The 25716-nt window shown below is 34.5% G+C and overlaps 3 protein-coding genes across 4 annotated transcripts; 1 reads left to right on the top strand and 2 right to left on the bottom strand.

Annotated features, from left to right (window-relative positions):
• The first annotated feature begins 2562 nt into the window (after positions 1-2562).
• LOC118056771 (auxin-responsive protein IAA4) lies at positions 2563-4212 on the top strand. Its single transcript, XM_035069112.2, has 4 exons — positions 2563-3028; positions 3161-3366; positions 3489-3588; positions 3691-4212. Exons 1-4 carry the CDS (start codon positions 2820-2822, stop codon positions 3764-3766), a joined length of 591 nt encoding a protein of 196 aa, XP_034925003.1. The 5' UTR covers positions 2563-2819; the 3' UTR covers positions 3767-4212.
• A 5519-nt stretch (positions 4213-9731) lies between these two features.
• On the bottom strand, positions 9732-18954 carry LOC118056760 (alpha-mannosidase I MNS4). 2 transcript variants are annotated; one of them, XM_035069103.2, is made up of 18 exons: positions 18817-18954; positions 18548-18724; positions 17907-18026; positions 17734-17826; positions 17392-17478; positions 16969-17059; positions 16496-16551; positions 16218-16290; positions 14752-14861; positions 13940-13990; positions 13489-13577; positions 13282-13363; positions 13075-13188; positions 12738-12817; positions 12033-12168; positions 11039-11109; positions 10699-10945; positions 9732-10376 (listed from the first exon to the last, which is right to left on the bottom strand). In XM_035069103.2, the coding sequence occupies exons 2-18, from the start codon at positions 18695-18697 to the stop codon at positions 10164-10166; spliced, it is 1863 nt and encodes a 620-aa protein (XP_034924994.1). In that variant the 5' UTR covers positions 18698-18724; positions 18817-18954; the 3' UTR covers positions 9732-10163. The 2 variants fall into 2 exon arrangements, with proteins under 2 accessions (XP_034924994.1, XP_073267176.1); XM_073411075.1 differs by lacking the exon at positions 18817-18954 and having other exon boundaries at positions 18548-18809.
• Positions 18955-20582: 1628 nt separating this feature from the next.
• On the bottom strand, positions 20583-23763 carry LOC118056752 (uncharacterized). Its single transcript, XM_035069093.2, has 8 exons — positions 23494-23763; positions 23287-23416; positions 23074-23201; positions 22604-22742; positions 21784-21898; positions 21403-21466; positions 20991-21272; positions 20583-20790 (listed from the first exon to the last, which is right to left on the bottom strand). The coding sequence occupies exons 1-8, from the start codon at positions 23650-23652 to the stop codon at positions 20785-20787; spliced, it is 1023 nt and encodes a 340-aa protein (XP_034924984.1). The 5' UTR covers positions 23653-23763; the 3' UTR covers positions 20583-20784.
• Positions 23764-25716: the final 1953 nt, after the last annotated feature.

Raw genomic sequence — 25716 nt, 5'->3', positions numbered from 1 at the left:
ACTTAATTAAAATACCTACTTCGAGAAAATAATTAAAACTTTAATGGTTAGCCGGGCTTATCTAGTTAATCCAAGATTTCCAACCATATTGCAGTACCTGTCCATCAACAATAACTTAGTATGTCGCAGGAACCTTCTGTGCCCTATCTTCTTCTTTTTTCTTTCAAAAATGAGTAGATAAAAACGTAATTTGGACTTGAAATTTCTAACCTAGCTAGATTTGCATCTTATTCAGAGTGTGTTTAAACTTCTGCTTTTATTTTTAAGTGCTATTTGATTCTGTGTTTCAAAAATGTTTTTAAAAAAATTTAAATTCATAAATCATTCAAGCACACAAGAACTCACATGGCAAATCAACATGGTGAACAATTTTTGTTTCACATGGTATCACCTCAACCTAGAACTTCTCTAAGCTCCTGGCCTTCACATCATATATATAATGGCAGGTAATTAAATCAACAACTTGGATGTTGGAAGTGATCATCTCAGGGCAAGAGGAAGCCATGGAGATTTTGCTTTCGTTACTTTTAGAATTCTACGGGTGGATTTTCGGACTGATTGCTGGTGAAAACTTCTTTTCATGTCGAAGAACAAATAAAGGTGCTTATTCATGGCTATTGAAAACAGAGCCTCTATTTTCTTCTGCTATGTCGAATCCCTTTTTTCCCCTTCAAACTAGAAAAGCACAGACTCCCTCCATCATTTTCAAACATCCATCAAATGTTAACTTTGACCTACTTTTTATAATTAGTTCCAGCGATTAAAAAAGTTCGTAACCAAGTTATAGAAAAATTAAAGGTTCTATTATTTTTGTTAATTTCTTACCTTTTTTAACCAAGTTATAGAAATTAAAAAAGTTCGAAACCAAGATATATAACAAGTTATATTACAGCTTCCTTTTCGAACATGTTGAATTTTAATTTCCTTCAATATACGCATTTATTATCGATACTCTGTTAAAACAAAAAGGCAAATTGTACAGAGGTGCTGCAGCGAATTAGAGTTTTCTTTGCCGACACACACCTGCTGCGATGCACAGGCTCGTATTTACTGATGAACAGCTCTTCGAACATGAAAAACTGCTTTTCAAATTTCGAGGAACAGTGAAACAACATGAAGACGACAATGACGGGTAAGGAGACAGTAAAATGTTTCGAATGGATGCAAGAGGTTCCCATGATGTTTCATCAAATATTATTTGTTGAGCGTGTACAAAAATCAAGATGATAATTATTGGACAACTTTTGAAGGCGCACGGGGGGTGCAACAGCAGGACTGGACCCTGATGTTGATCATTTGCAGAGTTGCACAGCTTACAAATGAGCATCCTATGCACAGAGTCAGACCATAGGACCGAGTGGGGCTCACCCCTCTGAGCCCAAATGGACAAGGTGCCATTATGCTGCACCCTTTCAATCTCCACTTCTTACAAGGTGGTGATTGTGTTCATGTTATAGATTGTATTTTAAAATATATTAAAATAGAATAGCATAAATTGAAAAACTTAACGAGATAGCATAGTTTTAATTCGTTAAAATGTGACATTTTATAAATGTTGTAATTTCAAAATGCAATATTTTACCATGTTTTGAAATTAAATCTCAACCTCTCTTTTTCTCTCCTAATATAAATAAATTTAAATTAAAAACTTTATTTGTATTTGCGTTTTAAATTATCATGTTATTTAATATCAAATTTGAGAACCATGAAAAATATAAAATATACTATTTCACCAAAAGTTTTTATTATTTCATTGAAAAAAATTAATTTTATGTTCTAATACCCCTAAATAACCTAAAATCACCATCACTCTTTATCCTATCGGAAATCCATCATTAGAAGAAGATAACCATTCTCCTTGAAAGCACACCCCATAATTGGAAACATTAAAGAGAACGTCGAGGACAAGCAAAGAAAGTTTAACTGCATTTGAAGACTAAAACATCCCAAGAAATCAATGATGATTATGCTGCTCGTTCTGAAAAGATTAGCTGATAATTACATCGATGTATGGTATGATCTTACAATTTCGGGCACTCTAAACATCATTAGGATAATGTGAAAGGTTTATATATTAGATGAACGAGCAGCTTTAGACCTTGAGATAATTAAATTGATTCTCAAGAAGATTGAATTCATTTAGTTAAGGCTCTTGTGCTCTTCTACTTAATGACATGGAATAATCAAATCAATTATTATTATATATATATAAATAATATTAGGCATTAATAAGGGGATGGCTGACCATGTCCACATGATATCCCACATGCCATGCTACAACCCATTCAACCGAATTCAAAACTCAATGGCCAAATTCGAGCCCCACATGGCATGGCCATGCCCATACCGACCTAGCCGTGCGGACCCCATCGCCCACATGGAGATGTTTCCTCATCCTTTCCTCTTAAGGAACCAACGTTCCTGATTTCCCTCCCACAATCCCCCAAAACTCATCTTGACCGTCCCCGATTAAAGCTCTCGAAAGTCTTCCATATGGGCGGCTGTGCTTGTCCCCCTATTGTCCCTCGATGCAAGGACAAGGGGCCTCAAAGGTGCTGCTATTGCTACCGACAGGCTTAGCTTGCCTTCGTCCATAATTCAGGCATTTGAGGAGATTAGCAGGGATTTTTCTCAACCTCTTCTTTTTATATATAAAATACACTTGTTTCCATTCACACATCCCCTTGCAGAGAGAATACTAGCTATTATTTCTCTCAAGAATCCACATATCAGAAGGAAACAACAAGAACAATCTTCAAGTCTCGTGTGTACATCATCTCTTTACAGATCCTGCGCGTGAACAAAGATTGTTGGAAAACATGGAAGTTGGCGTTGCATATGAGAATGATCTAAACCTCAAGGCAACTGAGCTTAGACTGGGTTTGCCAGGGACGGGCTGTACCAATGAGAAAGGAGTTTCTGGTGCTAAAAACAACAAACGACCATTTCCAGAGATCAGAGAGGAGGGTGGAGCAAATGGTAAATCTGATGCTCAACATGATGACCAAGAAACTGCCTCTGCTCCGAAGTAAGTCAGAAATTTTCTTTTTCCTTGTTCTTTTTTGGCTCAGGGTCTTTCGTTTTTAGTAGATAGATTCACCCTTTAATTTCCTATAATGTATTGCAGTACTTATTCATTTGATATGCATGCGACATGCAGGGTACAAATAGTGGGCTGGCCACCAATCAGATCCTACAGGAAAAATAGCTTCCAGCCAAAGAAGGCTGAGGACGAGGCTGCAGCTGGGATGTATGTTAAAGTAAGCATGGACGGAGCACCATACCTTAGAAAGATAGACCTTAAGGTTTACAAGGGATACCCTGAACTCTTGAAGGCTTTGGAGAACATGTTCAAGCTCACCATAGGTAAGACTATTTTGATGAACATGCGTGTGCTTTATGTTGTTCTTTGTATATACTGCATGGTGTTTATCTATATTTGATTAGTATTATTGTGGTTCTGATGATGATATTTGTAACTATGCCAGGTGAGTACTCTGAGAGGGAAGGCTACAAAGGGTCAGAATATGCACCTACTTACGAGGACAAAGATGGTGACTGGATGCTAGTTGGAGATGTTCCTTGGGAGTAAGTTCTGCCAATCTGCCTCCCCCCCCCCCTCTCTAAGATCATTTGGATCTATTTCTATATATTATGTAATAAATTCTAACAGTTCATTTTCATTTGCAGTATGTTCCTGTCTTCCTGCAAGAAACTGAGAATCATGAAAGGATCGGAAGCAATAGGCTTGGGTTGTGGTGCATGAAAAACCCACAAGCCATGTTAACCCATAGGAGCAGGGCGAAGAGAAGATTCATCCCTTGAGAAAGTCTTTCAGCTTGGGTTCTCCTAGAAGAAAACTCAAATCTGAATCCGCGTCTCTCTCTTACAGAGTTTTCCACAATTGGACTGGAAGTTTTAGACAGGAAACAGGAAAAACCAGAGTGAAGTTACAGTTTCTATCCTAGAGTGTGGCAGCGAGATATTTGGTGGTTTGGACACCTATGGTGTCATTTTGTTGGTCCTTGTAATATCATCAAAACCAAAACTGCATACAGGAAGATAATATTGCTCCAAGTGCAAGCAATTATGTAAATGAAAACAGAAAGAAAAATATGGAAAGACAGGGTCGTCCATGTTTTGCCATGTAGTGTTCTCCATACACCACTATAAGCTAATTATAAAAGTGTGTTTTTGCCAAGTTCTAACAAATCCTGTAATTGATTCTGACTATATTTTTATATTGATCCGGCTGTGTTCTCTAGTCGGTGTGAAAAAGAGACTTTTTGATTCAGCATGTGTCCACCTGCTCAGGGATCAACTGGTTCGATACCCACGAGAAATATGACACCTTTCAGTCAGATTTGGATGTTCAGTAAATGTCTAGCATGATCTTTTTATACTTTAAAGGGTATGCCTTCCATAATTATTCCTTGTCCACCCCCCCCCCCCCCCCAATCCAAAATCTGATCCAAATTTTGTTTATCTGAAAGACAGCATAAAGATTCAATGCAATCAATAAGAATATTTTGGTAAAAGAAAACGATGGTGGTTCATGGAATCTCGATTTACTAATAATGCAAGAGAGGGCCGGTGCTAAATAAAGATTTTTTCACTTAAAAAATAAAGAACACAAGCAAATAATGCAAAGATTAAGGAAGAAGAAACGATGGCAGGTCCTACTTTATGTGTTTTTTCCTCTACTCTCTTTTGATCTTTTTGACCAGTGATGTGAAGGACCAGATCAAGTTTGTTCAAGGCTGTGGTTGATTTTCAAAGCAGGGAAAGAGAATAAAGGAAAACATGAAAAGTAAAAGAAATACCTTCAACTGTTTAGATATTCCAAGAGAAAAGGAAAGAAACAGTCATTTTCATTTGCATAAGCATCAAGATGGAAATTGATCGAAGGTAAATTTCAAATAGCTGCAGTACCAGGAGAAATAAGCTATCTTCTCAGTTTATTAACAATCCAAATTAACACAATCGTAAACTTAACTGCCAATGGTGAAGTCCAAAAAGCATTCGATGTAATCCAGCTAACATCAAAAGAAAAGGTCTGCTCGATATAGAGAAGACATGGGGAATAGAATGCAAGGAAAATACTAGGAAGCTTCACATTCATGTTGTGTGGTCATAAGTACTCATCAGCAAAGACTACATGGCAATCAGAGCTTCACCAGAGCCCTTAAGAGGAATAGGATTTCTGGATGTGTGTGAAAACTAAGAGGAACAAGGTGTTCCTACAACAAGAAAGTAAAAGAAAAGCATAAAGCGCTTCAGAGACATCAACTTTCAGCTAATAAAGATGCTCATCTTTAACCCTTATCAATGTTCTTCAGCATAGCTAGTTGACAACGAAAGTAAGGCATGTCGGGAATAGTGAAGAACATAAAAATGCACATGACACATGATTAAATACTCCGTGTGTGTTTTACAGGTAAATAGTCAGAGAAATCAGAAGTTAGAAGTAGCAGGAAACTGTAGCTTGTCTGGTAAATTAAGCAGTTACTACATCAGTAGATTCCTGTTCAAGATAGCTATCTTCTAAATTCAATGTGAACTAATTAATCCAGAGAATCGGCGCAAATCTTACAGACGTGAAAATGTTGGTCTTGTAGGAACATCATTCTGTCTACACACACAGGTTTTCGGAAGGCATCCAATATTTGTTCAGAAGACAAGTTTTTGTGTAATTATTATTGATTTACTGTGCATTTCTGATAATTACTTCATAGGATATGACTGCCTAAAACCCTGAAATCACTATACAGGTTATAAAATGGTTGGTTGTGTTTTATCACTAATATAGTTTGGTTAAGAAAATCTTATCGAGCAGAGAGAGAATTTTTGGAACTTAGTTAAGATTGTTTTGTCTAATATGCTTTAGGAAAAAGGTGATTAGCTGGGAACCACATGCCCTAAAGCAACCGCGTCTTTTCAATTTTCTGGCTCATAAGATTAAGAAATCAATAAATCCATCATGTATTTATGTCTTCCATGCAATACATTCATGTTTTTTATTTCTTTATTTTTTCAACCATTTCACTTTCCATTAAAAAATACAGCATTCCAAAAGATTTAAAATGTACAGGTTCGTTGAACTTGTCTTAGAATATAAGATTTACAAGGCAACTTGTTGCCAAAACTATTGCGAAGGCAACTTCTCCCATATCTACACCATCCATCACTAAGTATCAACATCAACATCTTAGCTCTCCTCGTCTAGTGCGGACTAGATATATAATGGCTCCTAAGGAATCCATTAAAACAAGACCTGGCACAATTCTAGTGATGCTTATTTCATACAATAGTCAGCAAACCAGAAAAACAGTCTGTTGTTGTAATCAAAGATCATGGAAGATAACTTGATGTTATGGTCCAGCTTGCACCAATTGACAATCAAGATTCACATGCTAGAAAAAACATCCTCATCTTGGACACTGAGTGCTTGAACTAGAGACAGCTCCTATGTTCCAAAAAGAAAATGAAGATCTGATTGACGTGTTCTATAGCTTGCGTTGCTCGAACAATTCTCAGCGTAACAATATTGTTGATTTCCAATAAGCTACATTTCTCATTAAGTACTCTGATGATGATGTTATTTCCACCAGCTGCAACACTACTGCCTACTTCAGGTCACTCTTAAGGAATTGATAGCCAAGCATTACAAAACAAAAGTCTTTGGCAACATAGCTAGTGGCACAAAAGAGAGAATTTCAAAGTGCTATGGAACATAAATCCTGAACCGCTACCACATAGTTAGGCTTGATCTCAAATCAAAATAAAGATCATCACTAGCATTACAAGGGATCATGTTATTATTATCTTAGAGAGCACAAGATCTGCACTGCTTTAAAAGCAGTGGTGGAAGTCATCATCGAACTATAGTTTTGCTTCTCGTTCAAAAACGATACCTGGTTTTTATTATTCTTTTCACTTTTCTCATTGAGCTTCTGCTCAACTTTAAACAAACAAGTACATACAAGACAAATCACATTGAAAAATAGCAAGGCTCCTCTAGGCCCAGTTTCACTTCAGGGGACGTAAGCATCTAGCCACATTAATACTTCCATCTTGATGTTTCCCTTTTTACATCGGCAATTTGTTCTTTACTTGATAAGATACCAGGCCCCAGTGCTATTAGCTGGTGGCCAGTTCCAGTGTTTTTCGGCCAAGATGGAACCAAAAGAAAAGGAAATATCCATTCCCACTTACAGATCGTCACTCAGTTGATATCCTTGTGATGCTAACATTCAACCTGGCTAGATAACGCATTAAAAACAGTTCCTCTCACCTACCAAACTTCTAGCCATTACTTTCACCTTCCCAACTTCAGGACCACATTCCTCAAAAGGTATAAACCACGGCCCATTGAAGAAAACAATTTCATCTACCTAAAACACTTCATTTTGAAACCAATTCTGGAGGATTTTCAGGATATATGTACTGAAACGGGTTCCTTTGACAAAAGTACTGCAAGCGGGTTATAGTTTTACTAGCAGGATGATTTTAGATAACCTAGTTTTATAGGAGGAACTGTGTATATGAATCCGGGCAGTACTCTGCTGGAAAATTTGCATCCTTGTCTCTATATCACTTCATTCTGATCATCCATCTTTCAAAATGCTGCAGGAGCACATATTAGAGGGACACGTGGTGCAGGGAGGAAATACTTCTCTTTTGAATTTCCATAATAGATCCAAAACCTTCATATCTTTGAGTGAGTCTAAGATATAATAAATTTTGAGAAGTATCTCTCATGAAGCTTCATGGATCTTCCCAACTCAAATCGGCTGGAACTTCCATGCTTTCTAATTTGGTTCTCCCAGATCATTGCTCTCAATTTAGCAACATGATCTGATCTTCCAGCAACTGCATGGATATCAGACAAAAGAACAAGATTAACCAGAATTATCAGGCTCGATCTTGAATAACGCAGCTCCTGAAATTTCAGCCAATTGAATCTTGTGATGAACCCAGCATGACTGCTACGCTACTAACAAGGTTATATGCTTATTCAAGGCACCTAGCATGGCTAAGAAGGTCATCAACAACACCGGCATGGAGCTTTTCCACTTACTGAATTCCATGATCATCAGTCATTTGCTTGAAAAACCTCCTCCCTCGTTCACAATGCCCCCAATGTTACAAGCAGTCAAAACCACTAGAAAGCATCTATATCAAGTTTTATTTTTTCCCTTTGCATCAACAGATAAAGAAATGGTATCTTGACTCGGTCCATGATTTGCAAAGGCAGTAATATTTTGCAGGGCAAATCTTTCTTATAGACCATTCTTAAAAGCTTTCAAAGCTCTCTCTCTTCTTGCACCATTTGCATACACATCTATCAAACTGGTAACCACTGTGAACAAGCTAGTATGATTCCCAATATAAAGTTCCAATTGGCCTTGATACCTTATTCCTAAAGAACTCATACACGTCCAAAGCATTATGCAGCTGCTATTTTTAGCATCCTGTCAAAAAAAAAAAAATCTGCAGCTTCCAAATTCCCTGCTTTACAGAACCCAAGACCATTGAATTCCAAGTCACAACATCACGAATTAGAATAGCTTCTAAAATATTCCGAGCAGCAGAGACTATCACATCCAATACCACTAAGTCCTTCATAGGCACTATCTCAACACGAATGCTTCCTCAATGTCCCCAGCCTTAACATATCCCTGGATCAAACTATTCAAACAGATCACGTTCCTCTCTTCCATCCATCCATGATATATATGTTGTCCAACATAAACTCTTTCGCTGTTTCCATACCCCAAAACCATTGAATTCTTGCAAACAGTATCTCTATCTTCCATCTCTTCAAACACCTCCCTCACAAAACCCATTTTCCCTCTCGTCGTAAAAAAATCAATCACCCCCCCCCCCAACCATCTCATACTCTCCTTGATCCATCTAAAGCCTTAAGCACTATAGCAATAGTGAAATTCAAAGGGACGAAGGACTCTCTACAGATCTGAATAACAAAACATCTTTCAACAAACCCATTATCAATGAGGTCTACAGATTTGAGCTTGAATCAGGAATTTCATCTATCAGTCCATGAGCATAGCTGCATAAGAGGTGGCACTAAAAACCAATGGATAGAGAGCAGTGAGGTCGGAGGTGATGGTGATAGAGCCTAAAACTACAAGAGCGAATATCTCATGGCGCCAAAATTGAATAAGGGTGGTTTTAACTGTTGGGTTAAGGAGCGTAGAGTTTTGGAGAAAGAAAGGGACGGCTTGTGTTCGGTAGTACGATTAAAAATATATATTTTTTAAAAATATTTATTTAAAAAGTATTGAATTAATATCTTTAGATGATTTTCATATATTTATATATAAAAAAAACATTAATTTAGTAATTAGTGCTTTTATGCCTTTTTCTTTTTCCTGGTTTAAATGCATATAGGGCAGCAACAGGCCAATGCTACAGGCGTGAAAACGCCACAGGCCAGCGACCCAATGGTGGATTATGCATCTACTAAAATGGGGGTGCGATGTGGATTTCAAGCCTGTATCCCGAATCGAAAAGGGAATAAATCCCGAATCCTAAAAGTAGAGATTGACTTGTAAACCAGAGCTGAATTCAATCAAAGAACGCTAAAAACTAAACATTTGTCAAACCTGATTGAATCCTCAAGAGCAGCAGTGCCTGGCAAAGAGACAGTGAATGGCTGCCATGTCGTAGGAGCTTTTGTACTGGAGTCAAGTATCTCACTAAAAATCTCAAACAACCAATAAAATCAATATTTAAGGCTCACTATAAGTATAATTGTACAGAAGGTATGGCGAATCATGGGTTACAAATGCTTTGAGCTCGTATTCCCATCTCCTTATCCGGGAAACATGTAGACAAGGTTAATCAAATATAGGATCAATGTTTGTTTTTCTTCTTATATTTCTATCCCGAGCCAGAAACCCGCTTTATCAACGATTGCTGAATTGCCCAAAACAGTCATCAGAAAACATTGGTACTCTGGAGCCAAAAAATATCAATTAGTTCAGGGTTTGCACAGGGCCAAAGTCAGGTACCATGTCAGGAATTTCTTCCATTTCTCTATCATAATTCCTGATCTTTTCCCCGGTGAAGCTAGCAGGATGAGAGCAGCTGATGGCTTGGTTGCCTGAACAGTACTTTGCATCAAGCAGATATTCCTATTATTCACTTGATTCCTGTACATTCCTGTCATGATCATTGTTCTTGTTTTTCGACAGAGAATTATCAGCACTTTGTTGGGAAACAACCAGCAGAGAATGGCTATCAGCCACATTCTCTCTTTGCTGCATGGAGCGATCCTCCTGAGCTGTACGCGTTGCATCTAGGTATGATATTCCATATTTTTGTCCATGAGTTAATCCGGGGCAAAGTCCCTGCAAAGAAAAACCATCAACATTCCATGTCAAGATTATTAAGGCCGTTGCAAACACCAGATAGCATGAAGGTTGACACTCCGTTTTTATTCATTTATTATATAACTTCGCTGTTGGATATTCACTGAAATTCAAAATGACACGTCAGGGGATAACAACACTCAATTTGCATCAAATTTATTAACAGCATTCTTCCTCTTCTCAAGAAAACATAAAATCAATTCATACATCTTTAACAAGGTATCATATAGGATTTAGTGCTTAATAGTAATAAAATGAGGATGCAGGCGGGGGATTTGGAAAAAACAAAAGGTAAACTAACCTTCATCAACCCTGATGTAGTAGTAGACTCGAGAAAAGAGGAATCTGATGGATAGCTGGAATGAACCCAGCTCCCAGAAATCACACTGGTATTATTTTCTTGGGGATGGATTGAGATGTCTGATTTACGAGATTCCTGTTCAATGCCACCACCTTTACAGTATGCACCTAAATATGAACAATGTTCATGTATGAGAGATATTTGTGGGGTTGCTGGCAATAAGTGGCCCTCTGTGCTGAAGATGTACCTGTAAATGAATAAATATTTCCAACAAATGAGTGAAAATAAGAGATAGTAGAGAATTAACCTTGCAAGCACAATTAAAAGCACAACGCCTTACTTGTATGGCCCATTTTCTACAAGGTTATCTGGACCCGAAGCCAAATCAAAAAGAAGCCATAGATACTTGACCTAACAACAGTTTTAGCAAGTAATTAATCAAATGCAATGGCATAATCAAGGCATAGATGGATTAAAACTCATGAGGCACATCAAATGGAAAGGCAAAGTCACTAATATAACCTTCTGCATGGCAGGACACACTCATTTATTGCCATAGAATATGAGCATCAATCCCTCTTGTATCAAATACTTAAAAAAAAAAAAACAAATAAACCTTCTGCCTTATTTCCATGAAGACACCTTATCCTCCTTGTTGTACAGCAGTTTTTATCTCTTCTAATAAATCTATTCTTCTTTTTCCAGAAAAAGGGAAGCAAAGAAGATTGTGCCTAATTTATCCCAGAGGAAACAAGCTATCATCGAAATATAAATCTCATATAAAGCAAACAGTCAAACCCAAGGTTCGTACACCTTGGCCAGAATAGGAGTGGTTCAGTTTGGCTAAGGCAAAAAAGTTTAGCTGCTGGGTTTGAATAGAACATAACCCATTTAATCAGTCTGCACTCCAACCCTAATCCTAGTATCTAATTGAAATTCTTTAGCATGTACACGTAATGGCACACTTTTCTCAAGCAAAAGGAAAAAAAAAACACAATATGGAAACCAAACAACATATTAAAAGAATTTTATAAACATCTTCATGCTATTTTTTTCATCACAAACGTTTGAAAAGGTAAAATTTCCCTCTCATCATAAACAATCTTTACATTCTCAAGCATTTTCACAACCTTCTATTATTGGATGACAAGACCATCTATAAGGGCAATAACATTAGAGATAACTCCTAAACATGATGAACAGACAGTCTTGATATTAACCAAATCCACAAAGATGATAATATTCCATACCATTTGATGGTATGGTTCCTCTATAATACCAAGCAAAAAGGAAAATAAAATATCTGACTGGAGTTACCCAAAAGTAATACTAACAGTTTCGGCCAGGAAAAAGCTCTCCATGTGGTCCTCTTTCTTGTGAAATTCTACATCTACTATATGGCAATAACCACAGGGGCATCGAGCCCCATATTGCAAGCTCACAACCATATCCCTTCCAACGTCAAGATATCTGCAGAGGATAATTAGAGACATGGCTTCAATTGCAATTTCATGACAGTAGGAGAAGCCACGTCAGGTAGAGCATGGGAATTGAAACAAGCAAGTTGGGAACCAAGAGAAAAAGACTATGCAATCTGGCAAAAAGACCAGAATCTGTTTTATAGCAGCTTACATTCCAGAATATTTCTCGAATTTCTTTCCAGGTAATATTTTGCATCCAGGAAATTCCAGTCTACCCCAAGTTATCTGTTTGTAATTAAATCTGGCTAACCTTTTATTATTTTTTTATGCTAAATGTGAAGGTTAAGTAGAAGGAGCTAACAGCTAGTAAATCAGCAATGCATATGAATGTATTATTCTTCTATTTTCTAACTGGGATCTACTGCCTATGATAAACATATATAGAAATTTCATGGTACTGGCACGTCAGTATGTGATCCTTTCCAGATCCACTGGTTTCTTCTTGGTAGACATAAAGAAGCAATGATATTTGTCAGTATACAAAATTTAGAAATCCTCAAAACTGGAAAAACAAAAAAACATTATGGAAGTATGAAGTTGTCACAGATTTTATCTGACCTCGGATCTCGGGTAGCTTTGTAAAGCCAATATGTGCTCTCTATCAACTCTGGGCGCAATGGATAACTCTTCTGCCCATGCTATAAAACAAATGTATGGAAAAAAGATGCAAATATATGAGATAATATATAACACACAAGATGTCTATTAGCATGCAAAGTAAATTACATAAAGAAAAGTGCAGGGTGGAGGGAAAAGGCAAGAGTTTTGGTGATGTCAGGTCAACAGAACAGACATTTCCTGCACAGCTATTTGTAAACCCATAGAATGGGCCTAACATCTGGAACACTTATGAATAATAACTTTCTTGGGCTTTCAATAACAATGATTTGGATACCTGAACAGTCAGAGTAGCAAGATTAAAGCCTTCTGGAGTAAAACCATATCTTTTCCAGACACTGAAGAATGCAGCATGAGTTCGAATTGCAGGATCAATATCTCCTGCTAAAACCTTTACTCATATCCAATCAACCAAATATAGATTCAAAAAAAGGCAGTCATAAAATCCATAGTCCAAAACCTATAATAAAGAAAAAGAAAATACCTGTAGGCCTGGCCAGAAGGCCTGCAAACTGTTAAACAATGGCCAGACAATAGCAGCAGAATCCATGTTTACCTCAACATACCTATAAAGACATCTAAAATTAAGATCCAATGGGTGAATTATTGCCCCATAAAAGAGGAATAACAAAAGAAACCAAATATAAAAGATATATTTATATAGAAGCACAAAATAGCCTAGAGATTTTACCAAGGATCATTGTAAAGATAGTGCATAGCAGCTGCATAGGCTTCTTGGAAAATAAACAAATACTCCTCGTCACCAAATAACAAATAAGCCTGAAAAGATGAAGAAAATTTTCAGCCCAAAGATTCTTGTGAAATGAACAAATACTCTTTGTATAAAGAGAACCTGATTTATCTGCTATAGCAAAGAAATCTCTACCATTATCTGTGAACAGGAAATGATTAAAGCATTTTGATAGTGCTGGTTCTGCATAGACAATTATTTCTGAAGTGCTCTTTCTAAAAACCTTAAGAAATGGTGCCCACCAGTTTGGAATTAAGGCTTAGTTGAGTTGAGTATTTTTAACCCCCCTCTTTCATGATATATAGAACACAAGTCATAAAAAAGTGGAAAAAAAATTGGTGAATCTGATAATCAAATATTTTTTTGATGGAATCACTGTATGATCACATACCTTTAAGAGATATTCATAGAAAGAGTCAATACTTGTTCCTATTCCAGCATCCTGCAAAGCAGCAAAGGAGCATGAGTATTGTCCCTTGGGAAAAAAAATGAATTGAGTTGCCCAAACATTGAGAAAACTCAACCATGAAGAAATATGTGACAAGAAGCTTGATTGAATTTTTCAAGTGAATTCCATCCCTAATTTTAAGGTCACAAAGAGTGAACGAGCAAAGAATACCACCTTCTCCAGAATTTATAAAAAAAAATGCTCTCAACCATCATTTCTGAGCAAGTTAAGACAAAGTTGTCAAATATCATCAGACACGTACAATTTCAAGCCAAATATCAAGCAATGTGACTTCAATTAACCCAAATTCTTATTCTCAAACCAAATCATGTCATCAGCTAAATACTGAGATTTCAACCAAGTTCCCATATTAGATATCGATCTGCTGCATTTTTTTTTTGGGGGAGGGGAAGGATGTGGGTGGATGCAATAAATTATATAAATACTGAAGCTGAGATAAAAACTGCTAATATGTACCCATCCTCATACTTTTAAAATACACAATGACATCAATTGACAAGGTCATTACAATGTGTTTCAAAAACTTCTGTTCTTTTTTTCACAACTTTCTTAAGGGATGGACTAGTCAGACAAACCATATAGCAATCTGTAATTTGCTCTCACAATTTAATTATTCCTCATTATTCAACTTAAAAGAAAATGTCTAGGAGATTGCCATGTTGCTGTCAAATACAGGTAATTTTAAAAACACAAGATATTCTACACACTTTGAAAGGCCTAAAAAAAAATGTTACCTTTTGTGTCCATTCACCTGTAAATACATTGATGTGAGCACCAACCAAATTCAGCTTTGAACGGCGAGCCCATAATCCACGCACGGCATTCTTTGTTACTTGCTCAAAAACTGCATTTCCATGAAGATGAGATAAGAACAATAATCAATGTCAATAAGTGGATCACAATCAACCTTTGCGATTCCCCACAGAAACTGAGAAGGAAAAGGATAATAAAAGAAACCAGTCAATATAAGAAAAGAAGCTACAAAGTGATATGGAGATACAAAAGGCAGTTTTAGAATAACGTTCTGATAAAGTCTGAATTGACATTAGAAAGTTAATCTTTTATCAAATAAAAGTCAGAATCCAGAAAGGCACTATAAGGTCCACTTGATGGATGAACACACAATACCCATAGTTGCTAGATACAGTAGCACCACATTATGGAACAATTTAGCAGAAGGTGAAGATTGCTTCTGTTTTTATTTCTGGAGTTGAGGTGGAAGGGGCTGTTACCCTATTATGTTTGAAGTACCAACAAATTTATAGAAAGTTTATACAGTAACTATAAATTGAGGCAAAGCCCCTGGTCATTATACAGAAGTTGCTTGATAATTAACTAAATATAAAGTAACTGAACATAGTTTCAAGTCAGGTCGAGATGTGTGTAACAGCTAGGGAGTCAATGGACTGCCTCTTCTGCTCAAGTCTCTTACGCAGCAACGCTCATTCCAATGCAAGTGAAAATTTTATTGCCTAGGAGGAGGATTCATTTTTTTTGTTTTTTCGATTTGAACCATCAGGAAAGGGCAAGAAATAGGTCACTCTTGTTTCGACTTTCTCAAATCACTATATCCTAGCATATTCATGTGCATAAACTAAACGTTCATATGCTGTTGTAGCTGTCTACAGTATGACTAGAGAAAGTCTTATTCATAATAATGTTACATAAATGCCTTAATATTTCCATAATATAGCCAAATTAAATTTCTTCAGCCATGCTGCCAAAAAGAGCAGACAAAGGTGCTGCCCGTGCCAATCCTCATGGAAAAATCCTATTCGGATCTTGAAAATCTCACCATTGACCATGGACCGCAACTGAAGAGATCACAAATCTGGCACCGCTGCTTTGCAAGGCTCAGGAGTTTCTATTCAATAAATGATATACAAACTATGGATTCCATCTAAGAAATGGCACATCTGACAAGCTAAGAAGTTTGAGATTTGCAAAATATGAAACCTGGCAGTAAGCCAAACACTATTGGGCCATGATATAATAATGCAAGCACAATCTAATTTGTGTGAAGATGCAATTTATAACATTTTTATACATAAATTCTGTATTAAAGGTTGAAAAACACAATTATCTCAACTTAATCGTGACATCTCATTTCTCTAGGAGAAAATCAGAAAGCTCAGTTGCTAGATGGAAAACAACAATTCAATGGCCAGCTTGGAAAATGTATCATGCTATGAATACTTACTTGGATCATTGGTCAAGCGACTAAGCATCCCAAATTCCAAAGTCAAGGTTCCACCACCAGCAGTTGATGTTATCTAAATACACCAAAAATTGCATTTCACAAGCTACCCAGTCATTTTAGGATATTGAATTCATGGAGTCAATTCTACAATGAATAACATGTAGAGCAAAAAACATTTATTATAACTGTTTGAAAAAGAGGGGTGCTATAAGGTGAGGAAAGCATTGGCAAGTATCTCAAGAAATTCACATAAAAGGAGAAAAAGAGGGTGGCTTTACCCTGCTTTCCTGTTCATCAACCCCATATAAAAGATTGACAGACCCAAATGGAATTCCTGCAGTACATCATAGCTTAAGATCAAATTAATATAATATTACAATGAACTTGCAAGGCCAATATTCGAAACATGCAATTGCTTTCAGAAATTTTAAATTTAGAGATTGATGGTAAGACAGACTCTATCCAACAAAAATAAAGCTACAAAACACATCCCCTAAAGCTAAGCTTGAAGACAATAACTAAGAGGTCCTGTTAATAAAAAAAATGTCAAAAATATGATAGGCTTAAAACAAACCACAAATATAAATTCATTATGATTGCCAGAAACATAAACTCATGAGTCATGACCACTCATAGAACTACAGATATAGTGCAAATTCTGTGTCCATGCCACAGATTTCACCCACCTCTCAAGGATGGAATGCCAAAAACCACAAGAAATACAGCAAATGTCAGTATCTAGTGGTCATACCTGTAGGAGTGTCAAATGCAGGTAGCATTCTCCGAGCCAGATCCTCAGCTAAGTCAAGCAATTGATTGTCATAGGATGGAATTCTCATACCCTGCAACCAAAAGATGGAAGTAGCATTCTCCCCGGATAGAATATCGAAGGGGTATCTAAGCATTTACTCATTATTTAGGAGCAATCACGCACATCAAGTTTCAAATACAATATAAATTAGCACCCAAGAACATACTGTCTTTAAGCTATAACTTACATGCAGCATGCACACACTTGTGTGTCATGCGCATTGCTTTCTTAATGCTTTATTTTGATATTTATTCATAGAAAAAGGCGATAAAATTCATTACTAAATGTTTCCCATTTCTGCCTTATCCTTAACTAGAAAGATATTGCAAAGAGAAGATTTACAAAGGTGATCATTGTATTTACCGTAGCATAATCACTTGCAATAAGATGAGCAGAGAGTAAACCTCCAAGGACCCGGATGGTAGTCTCAAAGACAGATACTGTTTTATTCTGGAAACATGATAACAGAATCAAAAAAAATAAAATTAGATAACATGTCTTCTGATAACTACAGACATAGGTTTTATAACTTCAGAAGGATAGTCATTGGACTGCTCAACTAAAATGATAGGAGGGGTAACATCGCTTGTAATTTCTATGATGCAAATTTCAATATAAAAATGCATTGATGCCTGTTAAAAGGTTATTCCTATCAAAAGTATCAAAACATGTGAGCTCAAATCATCATAATAAATGCTTACTCACTATATCAAACCGAAGATTTTTACCAATCCAATCAACAGAGGATGTGAACTGTTCTCGGTCACCAAGTAGAGCCAGCATATCCAAGGAGTCAATCTGCGACAGCATTAATATGTTCACCAAACTTTCATATAATAGCTTAAAGACAAAGAACCAGGAGCAAGGATATCACCAACCAGAGTCAAAGCATAACCACCAAGACTGTCTTCTCCTTCACATGATAGAGGCTTTAATTCATCAAGCGGAAAAGCATGCTCCATGTATCCATTAAAAGCATGATAGAACATTTCACGAACCTATATCATACCATCAACAAAAACACATCACGCACATGAAGAAAAATCAATTCTTTATTTCTTTTCTAAAAAGATTGATGCTATTCCCAAAACAGAGATGGTGCAATTCACCAAGGATTCGTAAGAGGAAAAAATACATAGAGGGATTTTTGTCAATTGAGCAATGCTTAAAGCTTCAATCAGTGTGGTTGCAAATAAATTCATCAATGCAATTAAATAATAAATGGGCAGGATCAAATTTATAAAACTTGTAAAGTTTACTTATAATCACCATAAATAAAAGCAATTCTCGAAGTCCAGTAATTACTGAAAAGCGAGAGAGAGAGAGAGAGAGAGAGAGAGAGGAAACAGCTAAAAAAACTTGAAATTCGATGATAAAGCTAAGAGGTGAATACTTGAGCAATGACAGATCCAATGTTAAAGAAGAAGAAGAAGAGTTTTCTTTTTTCTTTTTATTATATTTCAAATTGAATTAAAAAGAAGAAGAGGCAAATTTAAAAAAGGAGGGAGGGAGGGGGTACCTCGTCTCGAAGAAGTGTGGCTTCCTCGGGAGTGACACCATCAGCCGCAGTTTGTCGAAGGAAGATAATGTTGTTGTGGTTGGTGTCGGCAGATAATATTGAGAGCAACAACAACAAGGGCAGGCATCGTTGTTTCCAGGTTTTTTCCATTCCTTGCTCTCTCTGATTCCAGTCTCTCTGTTGTTTTGGTAGCAACAAAGATATATTACAGCAAATAATAAATAAATAGATATAATGAATGAATGCTCGTGTTTCAGTTGTGCCCTTACTGAGAATTGAGCTTCTCTTTGCTGTTCCGTTTTACTTTTACCAGGAAACCATTTCCCTTCCGTCCCAACCGAGTTTGGTAAGTCTAGTAACAAGAGAGAAAAATTAAAAAGAGTTTAAAGAAAAATGAAACTTACTTTGTGTTTTTGATTGTCGTGTACGGATTTTTTTATAAAATAATTTTTTTAATTTTTTATGTTATAACATTAAAATCATAAAAATTATTAAAAAAATATCAATTTAAAATTTTTTTTTAAACTGAAATCACTTTTTAAATATACCATAAAACAAAAATATAAATACTCTCAAACACACCCTTAATCACACATCAAGTAATTTAAACATGTTTTTAGTATGTATTTGTGAATCTGTATTTGTGTTAAAGAATAAAGATAATTAGAAAAAATTAATAATTAGAACTTTTAAAATCTAAATTATTATCAAATTCATTATAATTTTTTAAGATTAATAATTTTATTTTTTATAATGTATATGATATCAATATTACTCTTTATGCTTGATATTTTTATCATTTGACATTTTTTTCTATTTATCACTATTTTTTATAATAATTTTTTTAGTTTTTTATTTACATTTTTTTGAAGAAAAAAAATATTATTTGTTATTCTCTTCTCTTTGAAATATTTATCACTTTACACTTAACCTATTTATATCATTATTTCTATTCTTATTGTCATTTTTTTTTCTTGACATTTTTTTAAAAAACATTATTATACAAAAACTAAGTAGCAATTACAATATTATCATATTTTTTTACTATTATGTTTCTATCAACATGTGATATTCATTATATTTTATAATAAGTAAGCATTATTTCACATTTATATATTTTACTCATTGTTAAATATGCTAATAATACCTACACATTAATCCATCCGTGTTGAAAGAAATTTGCTCGATTTATAGCAAAGCGAGTTAAATAAACATGTTAACAAAATTTTTTATTAGCACAAATAATTATTAGTTTATCTAATTAAATACATGCATAGAACTTTTAATTTATAATTAAAATTTTTATTATAAAAAACATATTTACAAAGCTTGCATATTTAATTTTTTATCAAAAAATAATTATCTAATCCATAGTAAAATACAGGTAAAATAATTAGCACCAAACTATGTATGCATAACGCTTGGTGAATCCATCAAACACACCATAGGCATACCTCTTTGTATATATAAAAAAAATTCTAACACCATCCCAACAACCTCTATGAATATAAATTAAAAGAAAAATTCCGGAAACAATGGTATGCTGAGCATTTTAAAATGCGATAATGATTATTTTTTAAAAATAATTTTGAATATAAACATATTAAAAACAATTTTAAAATACCAAAACTAATTAATTTAAAAAATAAAAAATATTTAAAACAAAAAGATTCAGGCCCGCGTCTCACCCATTAAAAAACGAAAGGATCGGAGCCATAAGAAACCGCAATAAAATAATAACATTGCATGTTAACATCTTTAAGGTGTTGTTTTGGTGAAAAAGTGATTGCAGAGTCGAACGAGCCATGGCAGAGATAACAAATGACCACGGATACATTTTTCGAGCGAGCCCTACAGGAACTCTGTTTAGAAAGAAAGGAATTCAAGGGCGAGAAAGCCTAATTTTCAGCGCATGACAACACATTCAAATCCCTGATAAACCATGTTCAGATCCAACTGCCTCTACCACAACAACACCGGGAGAATGGGTCTGGGGATACATATAGATCAGAAAGTGTGTTTCTGTCGGAAAGAATTCTCAAATAACGCTATCATTCCAGAGACATTGGACCAAGTTAACATTCAAAAAGAAAAAACAACAGATTCCCAACTGTTTGTTGATATGAAAAATATTTGGCGGGGTTATAACAGATCTGCAAAAGAATTTCATAGATAAATGATGACAAGCTAATTAAATTGATTATAGTGAAGTTACATGCGTGCTGATTTCATCCACTTCAGGCCTGCAAATGGAGGAAGAAACAAATCATGCACAGCAGAAGGTTGATAATTAATAAATATAACAGCAAATTGACTTGCACACCTAACAAACTCCAACTCATGAAATTATTTTGAAGATAATGAATACAGCAGTCTAGGATGGTTGAAAGAAATAACGAGATAGAATGCAAGATGGACATAGTAACAGCCAAGAGTAACATACCTGTTGCTTTTTCTTCTTTGGCCTCCTCTTCCTTCGGGGTTTATGAGCATCGGAATTTGAACTTAGAATACTGCTGTGGCCTGTCCTTGTACTTGAAGAACCCCCTGCCCTAAAGGAAGATCCACTTATGCTACTTGATGTATTACTAGATGTAGAAATTCCAGCCCTCTGTTTCCATGAATTTTTGCTTGATGAAGCTCCAAACCTTGATTGAGTATGCACTGGATTTGCATGCAAATTATTTGAAGGCCGAGGAGGAGGCATTAGAGCTCTGGCAGCTGTCTGTCTCCATGGAAAAAATTGATGTCAGAAAAAATGTTCATTTTTTTTTAAATAACAGAAAAATAAAAATAAAAAATAGCTGATATATAATTTCATTAAAACAGTACAATATTCAGGTTTAAAAAGTGACCTGATTCCTTTCATCGCTTGACATTCCAGATGCTGCTTTGCCAGAAGCACTAGAAGCTGGTTCCCTGAAAACAAATTATAATATGCACCTTTTAAGGTATAAACCAGTTTACACCATATGCAAAACTATATTATGACAATCTAAATATAGGACCAAATGGGTGCGCAGAGCTTCCAGTCTAATGTGACAGCATAAAGCTTGCAGAATAAACCATTGTACATGCATATTTATTTTTTCATTGCTATCTTGATTCAGTAGTAAATGTGACTGATAAAAACATGAAGGAAATATAAATCAAGCAGCTGATAAGATAAAATAACTAGCCCAACTGCAAATGTAGATCTTGAAACTAGAATCTTCCCTCACAGTTATGGTATATACCTTGTACTTTTATCTGTCCATTCATCATCTGCATCAGCTTCATCACTCGAGGTTCCAGCTAAAAAGAAATCGTCTTCACTCAGATCCAAAAGACCATCATCTTCACTCCCTGTCTCTGTTAAGGTAAGTAAAAAAAAAAAAAAAGCATTCATCACAATAATAAGAAGATATCACAAGAAAACCACTATAATGAGAATGTATTAGCAGGTAAACAGCATGAACAGGTGTATAATCCACAAAGCCTTTTGTAATGTGGAAAGCATTATTGGTGGGTGCTTGCTTGTTCAGCTTAAGACCTGTATCATTTATCTTAAATCAAAGTTGTCACTTTAGTGATCTGCCCACAACCCAATAAATGTGAAAACATTTAAAGCTAAGTAATATCTACCAGGCATAGAGGCTGGGTTCCCACCATTGGCAAGGGCACAAAAAAAAACCTCATTTCTTCATTCTGGCTATGTACAAATTCGCAAAGTATTGTGGTGCACAGAATGGTAAGATAGGGAAAAACATTCTTCCTATGACAACCGACAGTGTATTCTTTATTAATACAGATACACATAATTGTATATTTTAGTTTCATTTCTTGAGGACAATGATTTGTCTAAACACAAATGCCTGCAAAAACACTTAATCCATGGAGCAGATCCACAAGCATGAAACGTTGATTTTTCTACATCAAGATTTCGAGAACAAACCATATCCACCACTCACCGCTATATCCTATACAAGGGTCATTCTTTGGGTCCAGTAGCCAAGCAAGAAAGTTCATATCATTTTATTTAGAAAGTTGCAGAGGTAAGCAAAAGAAAGAAGATACCTTCCAAATCCTTGCCACTGGCTGCAGCAGCAACTAAGTTGGCTTTAATCTGCTTGCGCAATCTATTTCTCCTATCAACTATGTCTGAATCATCACCTCCAGTAAATAAAGATACATATTTCTCGGTCTTGGGAAAAAACTGCAATTCCAGGAGAAAATAGTAATGTAAAATAGGAAAAAAAAAAAAAAAAAAACTTCAGCTTAGAAAGATCTCTTTTTTTTAAGGGGAAAAAAAAAACAAGAAGCAGGACGAGCGGAGCTCATGTATTTGTTTAAAATACTTCTCCAAGAAGACTCAAGTGCAAACTAAATACAATACAATCAACATTTCATCTCACACTGTATGGTAGACTGTATCTTTAGTTTCAATCAGGTTAGTACAGAACAACAGTAAATGTCCATTAAATATTACTAAACTAAAGGGCAAAATATAGCGTTGCAAAAAAACATTTAGAGCAGCGGCAGCTTACCCTAACATATTCAAGATCTTCTTTCAATTTAGAAAGCTGGTCAGCAACATCAGCATCTTGGGGTAGCTGACCAGATGAACGCTGCAGTTTCTCAAGACGCCGTATTCTTCTTTCTATCTTTCTTCTCTCTAAACAAAACAAAGGACATGACTTTGAGGATTCAGCTTGAGACTAAATAATGAAAAATATATATATATCACATTAAGTTGTTACCAAAAAACTTAATCTTCCGATCACGCAAGAAAATCTTGCGTTCAAGAGCCAAACGAGTATGAATTTCTTGTTGATTCTTCAATTCCTCTAACCTCTTTTCCTGAGCTTCTCTTACTTGAGGTGGAAGTTCCTTGTATTAAAAAGAGAACTAATTAATGGGGAAAAAACCCTAATTGAAAGTGAAAAAAGGGAGTAAGAAAGTAGTACCTTGCGGAGCATGCGATCTATAGAACGCATTTGGTTCTTGATAGAGACGGATTTGGGCTTTTGTTTAGGCTTCTTGTCTACGCCTAATCCTTTGGAACGGCGACCTACAGGGGGTTTGCGCTCAGCCACTCTTCGTTTGCCATAGCCACCATGGGCCATGTTGCTGTTCGAAAGTTGATATGCCTCCCTTCCCCCCCTCCGCTCTTCTGTTTTGTTTATTCTCGTTCACTCGCTCGACAAGATTTGGGATCCTTTCCCTATACTATGATACGACCTTTTTCTTCTGCTTCGCTTGTTTGTTTTCTAAAAAGTGTTTTTCATTTTTTTTTTTTTTTTTGTTTATTCATAATAAAAATAAATTTTAAAACATAAAAAATATTATTTTAATATATTTTTAAATAAAAAATATTTTAAAAAATAATCAATATCATAATCTTAAATATTATTTTAAAATCCTTAATAGTCAAAAATACCCACTCAATACCATAGACTAGATAAAAAAAAAATTATAACCAAAACAAATTAAAAAACAATATATATTTTAAAAAATAAGAAAAAATTTGATTATCAAGTTTAATTTTGATTAATTTTATAATACAATAAAAAATAAAATAACAACAACAAATAAAAAAAAATATTTCGAGCAGAGCAGGGTTAACACGTGAAACCCGTGACCTGAACATAAAATGTTTATAGATTACATATCTATCAGGCATCCTAAGTTATAAGATCAAAATAATTTAATAAAAATAAAATTAATAATAAATAAAAATAAATCTGGAAAATCACGAGATAAATATAGATTAAGTTGTTTAATATCGCAACACACGTTTTTTACTTAATTGTGTTTAATAAATTTTTTTATTAAAATTATTTTGTAATAGAAATCATACTAAAAAAATATTGAATAAAATAAAATATTTTAAATTTTTTAAAAATAAATTTAATCTATAATATAAAAAAATTATAGATGTATCATAATAGCCTCTTAAAAAAAATTAAATACACCCAATATAATTAAAAAATTACCATCATTTAAAAAATGTTTAATAAGCCAAAGAAACGACGCAAAATAAGTATTAATTAAAACATAAACTTAAAAATTATATCAAATATATATATTAAAAAGTTGTTGATTAAAAAATCAAAATAAAAAATAATAATAAGGCCATGCGTTGCTCACCCTAATAAGCTAAGTCAAGTGCTTGGCCCATTAAAAAATGACCCGCACGGGGGCTTTTTGTTTTCTTTTTTAAGTTAATGGGTTAGACAACATTTTTTATCCAAAATACTCAAAAACAACTCCATGCACTTTGTTTAAACCAATCTATGATTTAAAAATACAAAAAAAAAAACATCTAAAAACCTAAAATAAAAAATCTTTCTGGGTTCATATTTGTGTTTTTAGACACTTCCAATGAAAAAAAAACACTTACTCTAAATTCTTTTTATTATATAAAATTATTTGACAATAAATCAATTGTTTTCACAATATGATAATTTTTTCTCTCTATGTCGAAACCGACGAGTCTCTCTTTCTCCCCCCACCAAAAAAGTGGTGGTTGAAAAATAAGAAAAATAAAGTTTAATATCAAAATAGATTTTTTAAAAAAATGATCACCTAAGAGTAAAAAAAATGAGGAACAAAAATAAAATTTTTAAGATAAATTTCAAAACCTGTTTCATTTTTTTTTTTCACTTTAGTCATCTATTTTTTTAATTCAACCCTTCACAAAAAAATATTCAATTGAGTATTGATTTGGGTTAAAAAAAAAGGATAAAATATGCAAAATAAAAGTTTAATGATAAAATTAAAAATTAAAAAAAAACCACATACAGTTCAAGGAGCTCTAATTTTCCTCAATAAATCAATGAATACACTTGACTTTTTTTGGAGAGTGTGGCTGATGATATTTTTAAAGTATTAAAAATATATTAAAATATTTGTTATATATATATTTTTTATTTTTAATATTAACATATTAAAATAATAAAAAAACTAAATATATGAATTTAAAGTTTTTAAAAAAAAATTAAAAAATTAAAAAAACACAATCTAACCATACTCACAAACATTTCAGTGCAATGCTGGCCTGCTCAGTACTCGCAGATTTCACATTTCTTCTAAATTAAATTACATATTAAATAATTGAATACCATTCAAATATATAATTGAAACAATTAAAAACATTAAAAACTTGTTCGATTATTTAAAGATAGATT

Source organism: Populus alba, chromosome 8 (genome assembly GCF_005239225.2).
Source record: "Populus alba chromosome 8, ASM523922v2, whole genome shotgun sequence".
Taxonomy (NCBI): Eukaryota; Viridiplantae; Streptophyta; class Magnoliopsida; order Malpighiales; family Salicaceae; genus Populus; species Populus alba.
Note: the sequence above shows the minus strand (reverse complement) of the source record. Positions and strands in the feature narration are given on the sequence as shown.

Excerpts from the sequence above, each read along its gene's own strand:
- LOC118056771 (XM_035069112.2), top strand. The coding sequence starts at position 2,820 with ATGGAAGTTGGCGTTGCATATGAGAATGATCTAAACCTCAAGGCAACT. Across the intron at positions 3,029-3,160 it reads GAAACTGCCTCTGCTCCGAA|GGTACAAATAGTGGGCTGGC; the intron begins GTAAGTCAGAAA and ends TGCGACATGCAG. Across the intron at positions 3,589-3,690 it reads GTTGGAGATGTTCCTTGGGA|TATGTTCCTGTCTTCCTGCA; the intron begins GTAAGTTCTGCC and ends TTTCATTTGCAG.
- LOC118056760 (XM_035069103.2), bottom strand. The coding sequence starts at position 18,697 with ATGGAAAAAACCTGGAAACAACGATGCCTGCCCTTGTTGTTGTTGCTC. Across the intron at positions 13,991-14,751 it reads CAGGTGAATGGACACAAAAG|GATGCTGGAATAGGAACAAG; the intron begins GTAACATTTTTT and ends GCTGCTTTGCAG. Across the intron at positions 13,578-13,939 it reads TCTATGAATATCTCTTAAAG|GCTTATTTGTTATTTGGTGA; the intron begins GTATGTGATCAT and ends TCATCTTTTCAG.
- LOC118056752 (XM_035069093.2), bottom strand. The coding sequence starts at position 23,652 with ATGGCCCATGGTGGCTATGGCAAACGAAGAGTGGCTGAGCGCAAACCC. Across the intron at positions 23,202-23,286 it reads TCGGAAGATTAAGTTTTTTG|AGAGAAGAAAGATAGAAAGA; the intron begins GTAACAACTTAA and ends TGTTTTGTTTAG. Across the intron at positions 21,273-21,402 it reads CAAGCGATGAAAGGAATCAG|ACAGCTGCCAGAGCTCTAAT; the intron begins GTCACTTTTTAA and ends CCATGGAGACAG.